Source organism: Teleopsis dalmanni, chromosome X, assembly GCF_002237135.1.
Source record: "Teleopsis dalmanni isolate 2A chromosome X, ASM223713v2, whole genome shotgun sequence".
Lineage (NCBI taxonomy): Eukaryota > Metazoa > Arthropoda > Insecta > Diptera > Diopsidae > Teleopsis > Teleopsis dalmanni.
The window spans coordinates 81,875,980-81,893,061 of NC_051848.1; the positions used below are offsets into that span (position 1 = coordinate 81,875,980).

The 17,082-nt window shown below is 26.5% G+C and overlaps 1 protein-coding gene across 1 annotated transcript; it reads right to left on the reverse strand.

Annotated features, from left to right (window-relative positions):
- Positions 1-3,300: 3,300 nt before the first annotated feature.
- LOC119688605 lies at positions 3,301-11,773 on the reverse strand. The gene is made up of 6 exons (XM_038103278.1): positions 11,753-11,773; positions 10,000-10,063; positions 6,039-6,716; positions 5,759-5,957; positions 3,862-4,055; positions 3,301-3,809 (listed from the first exon to the last, which is right to left on the reverse strand). Exons 1-6 carry the CDS (start codon positions 11,771-11,773, stop codon positions 3,301-3,303), a joined length of 1,665 nt encoding a protein of 554 aa, XP_037959206.1.
- Between the last annotated feature and the right edge of the window lie 5,309 nt (positions 11,774-17,082).

Here is a 17,082-nt window from a genome sequence, read left to right on the forward strand (position 1 = left end):
GTTAAGCTACTTTAGATATGAGTAAATTTAGAATAAACAAATTTGAATAAATAAACAGAATATCTGAAGTCTACTAATTTAATAAAAATAAAATTTGATTATTTTGTATATATGGCTGGCAACCTTAAGAGTTTCGATTGTGGTGGTCTATGCCGCGAGCTACTGTTGTGGCTTTTATTGACTGACTTCACTGCCTCCTAAGCAAATTAGGAAATTTTTGCTGAAAAGTATTTTTTAGCTGATTGATTATTATAAAAATTTAATTTAAGTTCAATCGAAAAAATAAAAATATTGTACACCAATAAAAATAAAAAAAATAAATATAAAATGTTAGACAAGTAAATGAGTTGGTGAAAATGTGTCGAACAGTTTTCATTAGACTTGAAGTATGAGGAGATAAAAATGAATTAGGAATTGACTTAATGTTTAAGACCATATTATTCAATATCGAGTATTTAGCCTTTCTGTAACCGCTTTCTGTAATTACTTGGTTCTGAACACACGACATCGAATCGGAGCCGAACCAAAAACTTGAAAAAACCGATATTTTTGCTAAAGCGGAAACCGGAACCGAACCGAAAAAAATATATCGGTTTATCTCGGTTCAACACCATACAGTTTGATATCTGTGCATCTGTACGGATGTGTTGCATACAGTAAAACCTCAAATACTGCTAAACAGCAATTCAGATAGCACAAAACCTGGCTATAAGAATACTATTTAAGATTCCATGATATATTAGAACTACATACATACACGAAGATCTAAGGATCGACTCAGTGAAAAAATATATCAGTGACGGAGCCCTAAAATTATTCACACAAGTTGATACGCTGCCCAACCCCGCCTTAACAAATCTCAAGTTAGGGCGGACCCTCAGGACCCACAGGAAAATATGCTGACCTACGGTCCGTCATCAATTAAAAGATAAATAAACGATATGAATTCCAGCATAGTTAAAGCCTAGTGTTAGGTAGGGATAAGCCCTCCAGTCACAAAAGAATAAAAGTGTGCAATAGCACTAACTCAAGAAACCACAACAACATGTTTTCGTTTTAGTGCTAAAGTTTCATACGACAATGAAAATTTTTGAACTTGATTTTTAAGTTTTATTTCTTTTTTAATTTACATTTAAATTTACTTAAGAAATTTTGAGCAAGAAGCTCAAAAATATTTCGGTATTTATGTAAGCAGAAATTTTTTTTATTAAATATATGCATTAACTATGCATTTTAAAAGAATGATTTATGAAGTATTTTAATTATGGGGCGAAAAAACTGTATACAAATACATGAAAAATTTTGACACGGATCGAAAACCGAAAAAAACAAACCGAAAAAAAATAAAAGCAAAAAATAAAATAAAATACAACAAATATTATAAAAAATATTATTATAAAAATATTATAAAAAAAATGCTAAGAATTATTGCAAAGAAAAAAAAAAAAACTAAGAATATAAAAAAAATAAAAAAAAACTAAGAATATAAAAAAAATAAAAAAAAACTAAGAATATAAAAAAAATAAAAAAAAACTAAGAATATAAAAAAAATAAAAAACAAATATAATGTTTTTATAAACAAAAATATAAAAAAGTAAAACAAAAAAAAATATAATAAAAGAAGAAACTAAAAAAATGTAATAAAAAAACAAAAAAAATGTAATAAAAAATAAAAAAAAAAACAAAAAATATAATAAATAAAAAAAAAAAATATAATAAAAAAAATGTTAATAAGAAAAAAAAACAAAAAAATTTAATAGAATATGAACTAAAATATAAAAAAAAATATAACAAAAAAAAAAAAAATAAAATAAAAAAATTGAATCCAAAAAAATATAAAATGAGACATCAAATAAAACAAGACAGTAAAATCAATTAATTTATTTCTTAAATTAAATTTATTAAACTAATTAATTAAATTTAAAAAAATAAAAATAAATACAAAAAATTTATGTCTACAATTTTATTAAATATTTTTCTTTATATATATGATAAAAAGTTTATATATAAAGTTTATATATAAACTTTTGTATTATAAAACAAAATATTACAAATAATGAAAAATCAATTAATTAATTTATTAAATTAAATTTATTAAATTAAATTTATTAAATTAATTAATTAATTTAATTTAATTATTAAATAAAAATTAATTTAATTAAATACAAAAAATTGTTTGCAATAATATTAAATATTTTTCTTTCTATATAAGAAACAAGTTTATATATAAAATTTTGTATTTAGAAATCTTTTTATTTATTATAACTGTTTTAATTTAACTATAGGGCTATATAATTTTTATAGAGACTTTGATTTCGATACATATTTATTTAAGTTTATTAACAGTTCTGATAGTTTTCTGATAGTTTTCCATAACTGCATATTATTTAAATAGATATGTCAGTTCTCTGAAATTGGCTAAATATTTAGCCATTATTAAATTATTAAATAAAATTATTAAATATAAATTATTTAAATTAAATACAAAAAAAATTGTTTACAATTTTATTAAATATTTTTCTTTCTATATAAGAAACAAGTTTATATATAAAATTTTGTATTTATCTTAGAAATCTTTAATTGTTATAATTGTTTAAATTTAACGGTAGGGCTATATAATTTTTATAGCAACTTTGGAATCGATTTATATTTAGTTAAGTTTATGAACAGAATAATAGTTTTCCATAACTGCATATTATTTAAGTAGGTATGTCAGTTCTCTGAATTTAACTAAGTCTCTAGCCAAGTTCCTGCATATTATTTAGAACAAATTGATTTAATTATATAGTTATTACCATAATTATTTTAATAACATATGGTCATTTTTCTTAATGACAAATGATTTTTCTAAATTTTTTATAAGAGAATAAATTATTAGCAACGCATTAAGCTCTCATTCGTCACGATTTATTTTAGTAATTAGAATTACATCGTATATATAATGTTGAATGAATCTATAATTATATGATATATATTTATATATATATTTCTTAATGACAAATGATTTTTCTAAATTTCTTATAAGAGAATAAATTATTTGCAATACGTTAAGCCCTCATTCGTCACGATTTATTTTAGTAGTTAGAATTACATCGTATATATAATGCTGAATGAATATGTCTATGTGTATATACGTATGTGTATACATGTAATCAATTGTAATATATTTATTAAATCTCTTTTATTTTTATAAATCCTTGCATGTGTTAAAATTAATTAGTGATAGAAAAAAATCATGATAATGATCATAAATAAATACGAAATATGTTGAATTAATCAAATATATATTAAATTAATAAACTAATAATTACTTCTATTATAATCACAAATATTTAATTTTCGTAAGATGTCGGCTGTTGTAAGAATTGATATCTTCTGGCCTTTATACCTAACTACAAAATCATATTCTGGTTTATAGAAGTGTCTCTCGGTTGCAATTTTTGGAACAAAAATGACGGAATTCGGATTAGAACAACATATCCAAAGCTCTTTTTTTGTGTTACCCTGTAGAACAATATAATTTTTTGTTTTTGTTGTATTTTTCACACAACCGAAATCGTTCCACGATAATTGAAGACATTTTTTAATCAAAAACGTATTTTCTATTAAATACAGATAAATTGTTATTACTTGTGGTTTCTTCTCCTCATTTGTAATATGTTGGAAAATTACAACTAAAGTTGGAGAAAAATGTATTGCACCTAAATTGGTGCCCACGTCCATCATCAAATCACAACTGTAAACTATATCAAAGTTTGTATGGTTCCAGATGGTAACAGCTGTTTTGCCAAGGCCAACAATATAGTCTTCTATAAATATTGATTGTTAGTATTTTTATTGTTAAATAATACCAATACTTACGTGATAAGTATTGTAGCTCTAGTAATAAATGATCAAAACAAACGGTTTCCAACTTTTTCCAATCCCGTACATTCTGTTGTTTAGATATATTGTATTTGGAAATCTTACTGTAACCTAAACCATTGGGATCATACCATGACATTATAAGGCCACATGTACCAGGAATTGCCGTAAATCTTATATCTTTAATATTTCTATAAAATTTTTAATAGTTTATGTATAACATTAATAATTGCCTTAAAACACATTTGTATTTTATACAGTGAAAAATTTTTCGATCGGAGAACTTTTATACGTTTAAGAGGGATGTGTTTGGGATTAAATTGAGAGAAAGATTAAATTGTTCTACATAATAAGATAGATTTTAGAAAAATCATGTCTCTAAGATAAGTGTAACAAATAAAAACGTATTAGTTGATTAGTTTCAGGCATTTATTCTATATTAACTATTAGAATCCTTATTTGCAGTTGGTTTTATCATTATTATTATTATAACTTTTGGAAGTAACTAAACAACTCTCTTAACCTATATCCAACCGACGTTCGATTAATCTTACAATAAATTTTACCACTTTTCATGAATTTTTTTTATATTAGAAAAAGTTTAGAGTTTATATATGTCATTACTTTGAATATATGAAGTTTTAACTTTATAAAAATCTTTACTTCACAAGCCCCGACCCCTTACTAATTAAGCTTTAATAAAACATTACTTTTGGTCTACTTTTAAAAAATAGTAAAAATATAGCATATTTCGATCATTTTTTCACATCGTTTCACCTCATATGTCTTCTGTCTAAAAAAGGAATATGTACAACAGTCACCTTCAGAGCAAATAAAATTGGTGGTGCAGAACTGAAAACTGGAAGGCAATTGGGAAGGATCAAATACGATTTTAAGTTTGATAGCACAAACAAAATTCTCATTTATTGTTGATTCAAATAATCGCGAAGTCGCAGTCGCAACTAATTTCAATCAGATCAACCGACTGTTGTAGCAAAGAGATTGCAAAAAGAAAAAAAATATATGGTTGGAAAAATTGTTAAATTATATGGATTTATTAATTACTCCATAGCTGATTAAAAACTACTTCAAATTACCATATTGCAATTGAATCCAAAAAGTGCTACTGGCCCTTATGGCTAAGTATGTCTAATTCAGCCATCGTTTATGCATGGAAATTGGATTGCTTTGTTCGTCGCTTACATGCAACTACAACAACAAAAATTATTTTTATATTATTTTAATTAATTGGATTTTTGTCTAACCATACAGTATGTTTCAAGTATGGCCAAATACCCATCATCAGTGCTCTTGGAAATAATTCTTATATTGCGCCCTACCAAATTTGAAGGTCAGAGTAAGTTCTCTTACTTTAATTTAAAAATAAGAAACGCATATAGTTTTCAAGTAATTGTTGTTTTTCTCTTAATATATTATGTCAAAATCGAAAAGTAAAAAATTCACTTAAGCACTCACGAACACCAATTTTGTCCAAAACTAAAAATTGCAAAAATTTTTTGATTCGTGATTTTTGGCCTAATATACCCAATATATAAAATTTTGACCAAAAATTTCAACAAAACAAATCCTTGGACGGATGTGAGTTAAAGACGAATTACTATCTTATTTTACTAAACTTACTTATTCTCTGAAACAGCTTTATATATTATAATGTATTAGATTTAAGTAATGATAATCGTAAAATAAAGTCATTAATATACTCGTTTCATATGTCTCAATATCTTAGGTCTTTCATAACATCATTTTATAATATGTCTATATATTTAATAAAAATTAACACATGTATAAGTATGATTAGATAAGAAATAATGAGATTTAAAAAAAATTATCTCCATAATAAGATCTGGAATTATTATTTTATTTATTAACTTACGACGTAAATGTGTCCATTAATGATTGCTGTTGCTTCACATATTCATGACCTGGAGATAAGTAATAGATGTTGGCATAAATTTCAATTAGATTTGGACGCGAGGGGTGAAGCATTTGTTTAGCTCGCAACTCTATGTATGTACAGAAATTCTGAACATTTTGACAAAAGCATTTTGAAAAAAATGATCCAATTTTCTGTCCTTAAATTAAAGAAAATATTTAATACATATGTACACAGCTATGTGTAAAAATACATATATAAGTTGCAATAAATAGTTTACCTATGTTTTGTGAAGAGTAGGATGTAAATAAATTCACCCAGGACCCCACTTTTTGTAAATTATTAGATACCCCATTCATTTTGAAGGAGTACGAACCTTTTTCTACTTTATATTTGTAGAAGCTGAGAGCATGTTCTTGAAGAACAATTACCATATCCGATTCATAAAATATATGAAAAATATCTCCACGATCTTCTTTCAAATCAATGTACACTTCCTGTGCTACATGCTTTAACCATTTTGGAAGTTTTTCTAAACTGTTTATTGGCTTGGGCACATTAGTTTTCTTTTTTCTTGGTTTCTTTTTGGGCTCTTCAGGCATGTAGTCTTCAACCTGGGCTGTAACTTTATGCATTCCATACTGTTTTAGTGACTTGCTGCAGCAAGGAGTATCATCATCTGCGACTGGATCGTATAAATATGTTTTTTTATTTGACTTATTCTGTTCTTTCACATTTCTGTCACTTAATTTGCTTTTAGTATTTGACTTATTTAGATAATTTTCATTTTTCGGCGTTTTGATTTTTGCTTTATTATTAGCTTTTTTTTCGCACATAACCTTTCTTTTCCTTTTACATTCATTCATGTCTTTACTCTCACATTCGGCCATTGCTTTTCTCATCTCGTTATCAATTTCTGCATGACTAATTGGTTCAGTTAGAAGACTATCCAGAAATCCTACATTCAAAAAACATATTTCAAATTAATGTATTTTTATTATTGTTAATATCAAAAAATTATTAAAGATTTTTATTTAAGTAGTCAACATTTTTTCTGAAAAATTTGTATTCAATTAGTAGTTTCTAACAAATTTTCTATGAATAAACATATTTTCGAACCGAAACACTAAAATATATCAAACACTTAATTTAAAATAATTTTCATATACCTGAAAACTGGTATATGATTAGCACGATATTAGCGAGATATTCCGATCAAAATTTTTTTTCGGATATACTTTTCTTTGATATTCCATATCTTGGCTAATTTCTAAAATGCTGTCTGATGCTGTCAAGTAGATGACATTACAAGGAACAAGAAATATAAGAACGGAAAACAAATTCCAATTAGGATGCACAGTACATTTCTTCTGTTATTGTCCATCATTTTCAAATATTAAATTAAGACTGTTGGATTATGATGTCCTGAGTATTAACAATGTTCATGTTATCATTAACTCGACTATCTTGAATTCATCAAAAAAACCAAAAATTTCGAGGTGAAATAGATAACTTTCATTACTATATAGATTTTTTGTTAATATTTTCAGTAGTTTCTAATTTTTTGCGACTTCAACTTTAAGCATAACGGTCAATTGTCCAAATGTATTGACTTTATTCTGTTATTTACTTCTAAAAAAAACACACGCTTTCTCGTTTGATAAGATAAAACAGCGGCCAAAGATATTAGTGGGAAATACTGGTTATATGGTATACATTCAACATTACATCAAAAATTCACAGGATTTTAAAATCGTTATTGGAATAGATAGGTCACGCTAAACGATGTTTTTATAAGATCATAAATATATATATATATGGTTATTGAAACTAAAATACATAATAGTAGCGAATATTATGTCAGTGGTAATAAGATCTCGAATTCATTAATTTTATTTTTTAGGGTTCGGTTCTTCCAAATGAAAGCATCTGAATAAAAACTTTTGAAAAATGTACTTGCATTTATATTTTCAAATATGTTAATATATGAGAGCATACATATATTTAATGCAGACATATGTTTTTATATATACCCAAAACTCTATTTACAGATACCCCTCTTTTGAGTATTACGAGCATATAAAATTTTTTCATTATTACATTAAAACTTTTCAACCCGTTTTTTGGTGAGGTACACTTCTTTAATAAACAAGTATTACCTGATAAAAAAAAAAGAAAAAAAAACGAAATAAAATTCGTACATACATGAGTTAAATTGGTTTTTTAACCACATGAAAAATTGTTTAAAATCTCAATCGTGTAAGTTGACTAAGTTGAGAGACTTACTACTGAAACAATTAATCTAATATGTCCAGTCATAATTGCGCTAACAATGAAAAAAAATCAGAAAGCATTAAGAAAATTTTTATGTCTGCAGCGTCGCTACGGACATTTCATTCTTCAATCTTTGATAAACTTAATTAATCAAGAGGTACCATAAACTTAACATATCCAAGTCAAATCATCGGGATCATTATTTAAATTGCTGAAAATATTTTTTGTTGTTGTAATAAATCACATTTTATAAATTAAGTTTACTTTATATATATATTATAGTTTAATATAAAATAAATGGCAAAAATGCCGGCAACGATGTTCTAGTTTATACGAATTGTTTTACCCCAAAAGCAAATCTCGTAGAAAACTGTGTTTTCAATTAAAATAAACTATTAAAAATTATACTGTAAAAACTTTTTTAAGCGGACATCAACGGAACTAGGTTAAGCGTGGAACAATAAAAAGAATGTACTTTACATCCATAAGAAAACTGGAACCTAACAACATTGCACGATTAAGACAGTTTTCCGAAGATCAGGTTTTTACTAAACAAAAACCTGATTGCAAGTAAAAGGTGTATATGATCTTTGAATATATGGACTCTAAATTGCTCATTACAAGCAAATAGATGAGATAATATCTAAAAGATTTTATCTCGTTTAACGAATTATTTTACTCAGGTCTGAAATTCTGATAGTTTTAATATGATGTATAGGTGAAGCACAATGACTCTGCAGTCCTGTTTCATAAACTATATATGAAACAGGACGTAATCAAAAATGGAGTAATTTTAATCTAGTGAAGGTCATCGAAACAATTTTCGTATTTGATTTAAATGGAATTATATCCCAAACCATTAGACCAGTGCTTTTAACAGTCAGTTAGCTCAAAACGAGCATAAAAGATCGAATCTTAGGAGGACGTATAGAAAAAATGGAACAAATAGCGTGTATATGTATATTATATATGCATGTATACCATAAATATATTTATGAAATCAACTAAAGTAGAAAATATATTTTAATTGATTTTAAACTGTGTTAAGTTGCTATTGATTAAGTTTAAATTGCGTTGGAGCTCGGACTTTATACCCACATTTATAGAAAATAGAAAATATTAAAAATACAAAAAAGGTATTATTTTTATTTAAGTAATAGGCTATTGAAGCACCCCGACCTAAAACATCTATTGTACGCCTAAAGGCCCAACTAGGACAATTTTAGACTATTTATAAATCTTGTAATTGGTGTGAGCTTAATTGTACCTATTTGACTTGGGACTAATATCCCGCTTCCAAGGTATGTAGGCTTTAAAACTTAAATCTAAGAAATAAAGATACTGATAAAATAGACAAACACAATAATGTGCTATATCACATACTTTCAATAGTATTGCAGAAAAATGCACATAAAAATTTCAATAATTTTTTGTTTATCCTTAAAATTGCGACAAACTGCCATAAAATCGTGTTCAATTATAAATTTAAACAAAACGTATATATCACCAATTTCAAGATCGCCCTATTTTATCTATAAAAAAAAATGCAGACTATTCGAAATTCAATATAAACAAATACTTAATATGTTCTTGAAAATTAAAGTTACTTCAATTCTGCTTAATACATAAAATGGATATATGAGTAACATTTTGATATGGACAGACATATAAATGATATATAAATGATATATGTTTAATTGTATATAACTAATTAACATATTTTGAAAACTATTAATTAAATGAGTACATGCAATTTATATTGAAGTATATTATTTACACAAATATTTATATATATTTAATATTTACAAAAAAACAGATATAAAATTTAATACGAGATATGCATTTAAGCTATGCTTATTATTACTTATCGACTGACTCAGCGGTTGGTCGTCGTTAGTTTATTAAAACATAACAGCCAGATGAAGTGAATAATTAAAAAAATATCGAATAGTTTTCATGACACCTACCTGAATCGATTTGCTTTTCCAAGAGTTGCCACTCGCTGTCACTGTCTGAAATTTCCGCCGACATCTGCAATACATATATATATAACAATTAATATTAAGTAATTATTCCGATAAATTTAAATTAATATAAACAAATTTAGGCCTTATCTGGTAAGATAAAGATTTGATATCAGACTTTTTGTGATATTGAGTTTTTATTAGTTGGAATTCAAAACTGGCCGTCCATCTCTTATCTGGTTCCAATTATTTGCAGCATCAACCGAATAATTAAATGAGACATACTTCAGGTTAAAGGTTCTACTGAAATCGTTCGGGACCACAATATACCAATCAGTCTATCAAATTTACAGCAACTTTTAACGCTGACAGAATGGTTCAAAGGAGGGTAGTTTACATCAGAGGTTATATTGCGAGTAAGAAAAGAATATTCGAACTACTCCATTGCGCATACTACATATATTAACAACAAAAATACTAATTAAATTTATGTTTTTTAAATGCAGTGATTTTGAAATAAAATAAAAATAGTATTTTAAACTATGCTGTTAAACTAATTATGAAGGGAACAATATGCACACTGAAAATTCTCCTAATGGATACTTGTTAAAAGGATGCCATTTTTAAAGGCACACCTGCTGAAAGATACCGCTATTAAAGAGACACTTCTGTTGACCGAACATTTGTCGTCAACAGATTGCACTGTTGAAAAGGTAACACTAATAAATGAATTCCGCTATTGAAGCCATATTCTTGTCACACGGACACTATTGTTATTTGGATACCTACGTTGAACGGACACTTTTGTCGCACCGACATCACAGTTGAAAGGATAATCTTATTCAACAGACACTATTATTAAATGAACATCTATGGTGAACGGAAATTCTTGTCTAATCAAGGCCACTATTGAAGTGATAATGTTGTTGAACGAACATTGTTGAACAGAGAACCTTATTGAATAGATACCGCTGTTGAACTAGTACTCTTGTTAAATAGACACAACTGTTTAATGTAAGGCGCTATTTAATGCATACCGCTAGAGAACATGTACGATTGTTAATAGATACAACTGGTTATATTCACCAATTGATCACTATTAAATAGATGACAACGTTGAACGAGTAGGATTGTTAAATAGCCACAAGAGCTGAATGTGCACTCCTGTTAAACAAAAGTTACCTGTCAATAAGTATCCACTTAGGATAGATTAATGCTGTAATTGGTATGTAAAAAACAGTTAGTTCTGGAAATTAAATAACATACTTAATGATCATCTTAACTTCACAGAATATAATATAAATAATTCTTGGGAAATACACTTTAACCTTTTAATGTTATTGATAGAAGTTTCCACGCCAAACTTTTTCTGAAATAATAATATGGATAAAATGATAAATAATAGTATGGATAAAATAGATAAATAATAGTATCTCTAAAAAATATTTCTTGTATCTATACATTTTATGCCTAGTCGACAATACAAATATCTGTGACGCTGTTGCAAAAAATTAAGCAATTTTTATAACTGAATAGAGTAGTATGTAATGTAACAAACTCGATTAATTGGAGTTATTGCAGCAAGCTACTGCATAAAACATTTTTTATTGTCTTTATTATTTTATATTCTATTATCAAAAATACCAGATATATCACGTTGGTCTATAATAACGATTTTAATGTTTACTATGAATTCACAGAAACTTAATTGCATTTTCTAAAACCAAAATAGACGTGTTACAACAAGTCTGCACACCTGCACTGGGTGTGCAGCCATCTTTAATATTTCAGGAGAGTTGTGGGATATTCCATTTCACACAACCATACTTCCTATCTGTTTATTTGTCCTAGCAACACGTGGTTGCAATCGTTTCTAAAAATATGTGAGAAATCCGCACCAAGAAAGCAACTCTACATGATATATAGGTTTATATAAACTATATATGTATATACATAGTACATATAAGTACATATATAAGTACATATATAAGTACATATATAAGTACATAAAAATACAGCATTTATTAATGCATTAATTCCTTGCATATCACGTTGTTTTTTTTGCCGGCTTGTAGCCGGAATCGCGGGAAACTGTTTTTTTTTTTGTTTTATTACATTTAACTTACTTTTTTTTATTTCTCGTTCTTCCCAAGAACCATTCACTTTACAGTTATAAACTTCTTCACTTTAACAAAAATTAAAAGAATGAATATTAAGTTTTAAACGCACCCTCTACACTTATCCTCACTACCGCAACAAAAACTTTATCGATGTGTGCTCCGTAGCAACTGAAAGCATAAGCTGCCTTTATCAGAATAAAACATTTTACACCCCACGATCTTCCAACAAGAGTGTTGGGTTTACTTACACACCACACTTGTGTTCAGTATTACTGTAACGTGGGCGTTTTGTATTCAATATGCAAAATTCCATTATTGCAGTTTAATTTTATATATAATAGCTCTTACATATTGCTAATATCCTTCAAATTTAATTGCTATTATGATATTTATAAACAATTTGTACACTATTTAAATGTAAACAAATTTAAAATATATTTAAAAACAATATGCAAATATTTCTATATATTATCTTATAATTAATAATTTATGCTAGATTGTTACTGACAATTATTAAACACCATCACGATATTTTTTATGTATTATGTATAAATTTTATATGAAAAATACCACCTATTGTTGCACATTAGTCGCAATCAAGCTCGATAGTGTAAATATAATGAGATTGTTCAGATATTTGTGATTGTTTAGGTGGTAAAGTATTTGGTTTTAAAACACTTTTGTCTACTAAGTGCTTTTTTTAATTTATGCGTACAATACGAGAGATAAAGCTTATATAAAAAACTTCAAATCAATCGAATCTAAAATATGTTTATCATTATCCAATTTTTTTGTTTTTGTTTTCAAAAAAAAGGAGTATATCTGATGTGCAAGAATTCATCTTTAGTATTGGGTTTCCTAACAAATTAAACTTTCACAAAACAATTTTTCAAAAGAGTAAACAATGTCCAAATTATTTTCTATATCTTCCCATGAATTTTCTGTAGATTTTGTATAATAAATAAGCGATTAAGTTCTGGATTAGTTGTGACGTAAGAAATCAGCTGATGTAATCTACCATGCGAAGAATAAAGCACTTTAATATTTATATCGAAATACAAATAGGAGAAAATAATAGAATCTGTTTAATTTTGATTTCCGACATAAAAGTAAGAAAAAAATATCTTAGATGTTATAAGCACTGAGTATTTGTTCATGTGCAAATTGAAGTTTAAAATTTATTTTTATGTTATTTTGTCTTGAATGTGCTATGCTACAACTTATCACTTTTTTGTGATTTTGACTTGTACTTTTTTAGTGTTAAATGATATTCACTTAAGTCCAGCCACACTGTAATATCGACTTGCATATTGTAGCTATGTGGTGATACCGAAATTACTTACTTATTTTGGTAACTTGATTATATGTTTTTTGTTTACAATATTGTTAAATTATTTATAGATGTTCCCAACAAATACTGTGTATGGATATATGATGGTGTCCAAAACAGCTGTCAGCTCAAGACTTGACTTGATTAAATATAAAAAATTTGATTGGATGTAAATATATCCTCACTATTACCATCATTTTCTACTCGAAATAGATTTTTTGCCAATACACTGAATTAATTTTTAAATAAGACATATGTTTATATTAATTATGTATACTTAAATTTACTGCATGCGTACATTACATGCATTGAAATATTCGGTTAAGTGCCATTTTACTTACTTGTGCTTATGTAACTGATTATTTGACCCGGTGTAAATGCGTCAATCAAGCTGCTAAACCTCTAACAAACTTAAATAATGTTAGTAAGAATTTTATGTAAGATATAGGACTTGAGATGAAGCTTTACTTTGAATGAATAATTTGCAATAGTGTGGATTTTATATTAGTGACGGACATAACATGCTGCGTCACGCCGAAACTCGGTAACGGGTTGTTATGGCCACATAAGTAAGTAAGTAGACGGACATAGCCATGTTTCATATTTGAAAATAATATTGAATTTACAAAATTTCTACTATAATGCGTTGATAATTTTGTAAAAAATGATTATTAAAAATAAGTTGAACATCTTGAATAAACTTATGAAGTATAACCTTAACTATATACATATTTATATGTTAATATATAACATATATACAGTAATATGTAAATAACCAAATGTCATATATTTCATAATATTGTTTTTTAAAAATCATAAATTCCTGTGTGTGAGAGAAGTGGTGAAAAATATTTTCATACACAACTTCACCTTATATAAATATTTGCCCACAAAAATGTGCCGATTTGTTCAGTGACTTTAAAACTGTTTAAGTTCGAATCGGAATTTTCAATATTCAGGAAAACACATTTTTATTTAAAATTTTTATTTAAACAATTCTTATTTTAATATATCTGTTCTTATTTTAATATATTGTAGTTTACGATGTAGTTAATGTAATTTACGTTCTATCTCTTCCACTCTTACCATATTTTCGTAAACAAAAAGTTTTAAATGCACTGGTGTTTTGTCTATGTTTCGATAATTCTGCAATTTAGTCTATGTTTTATTTTTGTTTAGTAAAATGTATTTTTTCTGATTAATAATTTATACATATATATTTTAAAACATAGCTTGAATCTTTTCAATTTCATTATCAGAATCAAAATGCAAACTTATGCCTTATATATGTATATATGTACATACATATACATACATACATACATACATATGTAGTTATTCTATTAAATTATTGACGTGAAATCGCCAAACAGCCGGTACGGCGCCAAGATGTACATATATGCATATATCTTCGAATATTTATTCGACATAAACATGCTTTAAATATTACTTCTAAATAATATCATTGATCAATTTCACTATTTTCTAAAATAGTGATTGATCAAGAGTTTTATTCATTTAATAAATTTTTGTTGTGGTTGAGAGATCACCGTATTTTATATGATTGGAAATTTATTTTATATTCTGTAATTTGTTATCCAACATTTAGTAAATCTATTTGGCTATATGGTTTAAGTGATCATAAAGTCTATATCCGACCAATTCGATTCCTTGTAACACTTAGTGATTTTATAATTATTTTTGTTTCTAATCAAATTTTTCAATAAAAACGTGGCAATTTAACATAAGTTCATTGCAAGTAACGAAAATAAAGAGTTTTTGCATTTTACAATACTCAATATCACGCCATCCAAAAAGATTTTTGCAAAATCTGCATCTTATTCAATTAAACTTTTAATCTTCGTAACAAAAATGTATAAGATTTTGAATAATTTTTGCTATTTTTTGTTATATATCCATTGTTATTCAAAATCCGATGCTTGCACTTTTAGTTCTTGTGATGTCTTAATTAATTTGTCATTAATAAAGATAACTATGACGACACATTTCACAGCTTCACAAGACGCTGCCTTCGGGGAAATGACAATAACTGAAACTTATTGGACATATGATAATATATATGAGTGTCCTATATATGGGTATATGACATTGACAATGATTACTTCACTCTATTAGCGTTTTAAGTCGTTGATCTAAACTGAAGTAGTTTTAGACTATATAATTTTTACTCATATTTTTTTCATCACAAATTGGCTAATTTAGCATTCAATTGAAAGTATGATTTCTTATAGTCAGACTTGCCATTTCCTCATATTGTTCATAAAACCATTTGACAATACATCTACCAAAGCAATTTTTCGTCCACCTCTAAATAAGAGCTTAGATATGAAAAAATTTTGTCACTAAAAATTAATGCTAATTTGGTCTGATTTTAAATTTTATTTTAAGCAGAAACTGATACTAAATACTTCATCACTAGTCAAATCATTAACTCCTTATGTATATATTTAAACAAAAGTCTTACATAAAAGTATATACAAGGACTACACAGACTATCACCAAAAGCATAGAAACATACAGACATGTAATTTGCCTCTGTAAAAAAAAGTCATGAATTCCCAGTAGAAAAAGTGGTCTTCGAAGACATTGTCTTCAAGACGGTCTTTGATACCGCGTCCGCATGTTCAAGCAAATTTGCAAAATAATTGCTCAAAACATGAATGTAAATACTTTTTCTTTGCTTTCACTCTCATTTTTAGTGTTCATAGCAACGTATTTGAATTTTGCCTCAGATGACGCTATGTTTTATAAATGAAGTGACGCAATAATTTTGAAGTGTAGTAAATAAACATTTGTGAAATAAATATTAAAAAAATCAAAATGAATAAAGAAACAAAATCATTAAACTATCAAATATTAAAAAAAAGAAATTAAATCAAAACAAATTAAATATTGACTTAGTTCCTGGAAAATATATTGATATTAATATTGAAGACAATAATTCCAGTGAAAGTTGTTTAAGAAACGAAACAAAGGATGTTGAAAATAAAAAAACTAAAAACACTTGTGAAAAATTAGCTGTTATATTTAAAAAACACAGGATTAACAGGCGTTGTGGTAATGATATTTTAGAACACTTAAGATCAGAATGTTTAATTGTACCAAAATCCTTTTCAACGCTTTTGAAAACATATAAAACTTCAACAATTGATGATAGCGAAATGCTATAAATTATTTTATATTAGTTTTAGTTAATTTTAGATATGCTAAGTTAAATTAAGTTAATTATTTAAATTAATTTCCATTATGTTTACTAGTTTTTACTAGTTTATTATTAATATCTTAATAAAATTTATAATAATTTATAATAAAATTTATAATTTACTTTTAAAACTTTTAATTTTGAATGTAATATAAAAAATTATTATATAAAATAAATAAAAGTACAAAATACAACAATTTCTTTCTACTTATTTAAAGAGAAAATTGAAATTCATTTAAAATTTAAAGAGCGCAATAAAAGAGTAGAAATAAAAAAAAGGGTGAAAAAATTTTATGAGCACTGCACTAAGAGCGCACAACTTTCTGTCGAATGCGTCCGTTATGCAAGACATGGTCTTCGAGACGGTCTTCGAGACGTGTACGCAAAAATTCATTGAAGACATTTGGCTAATT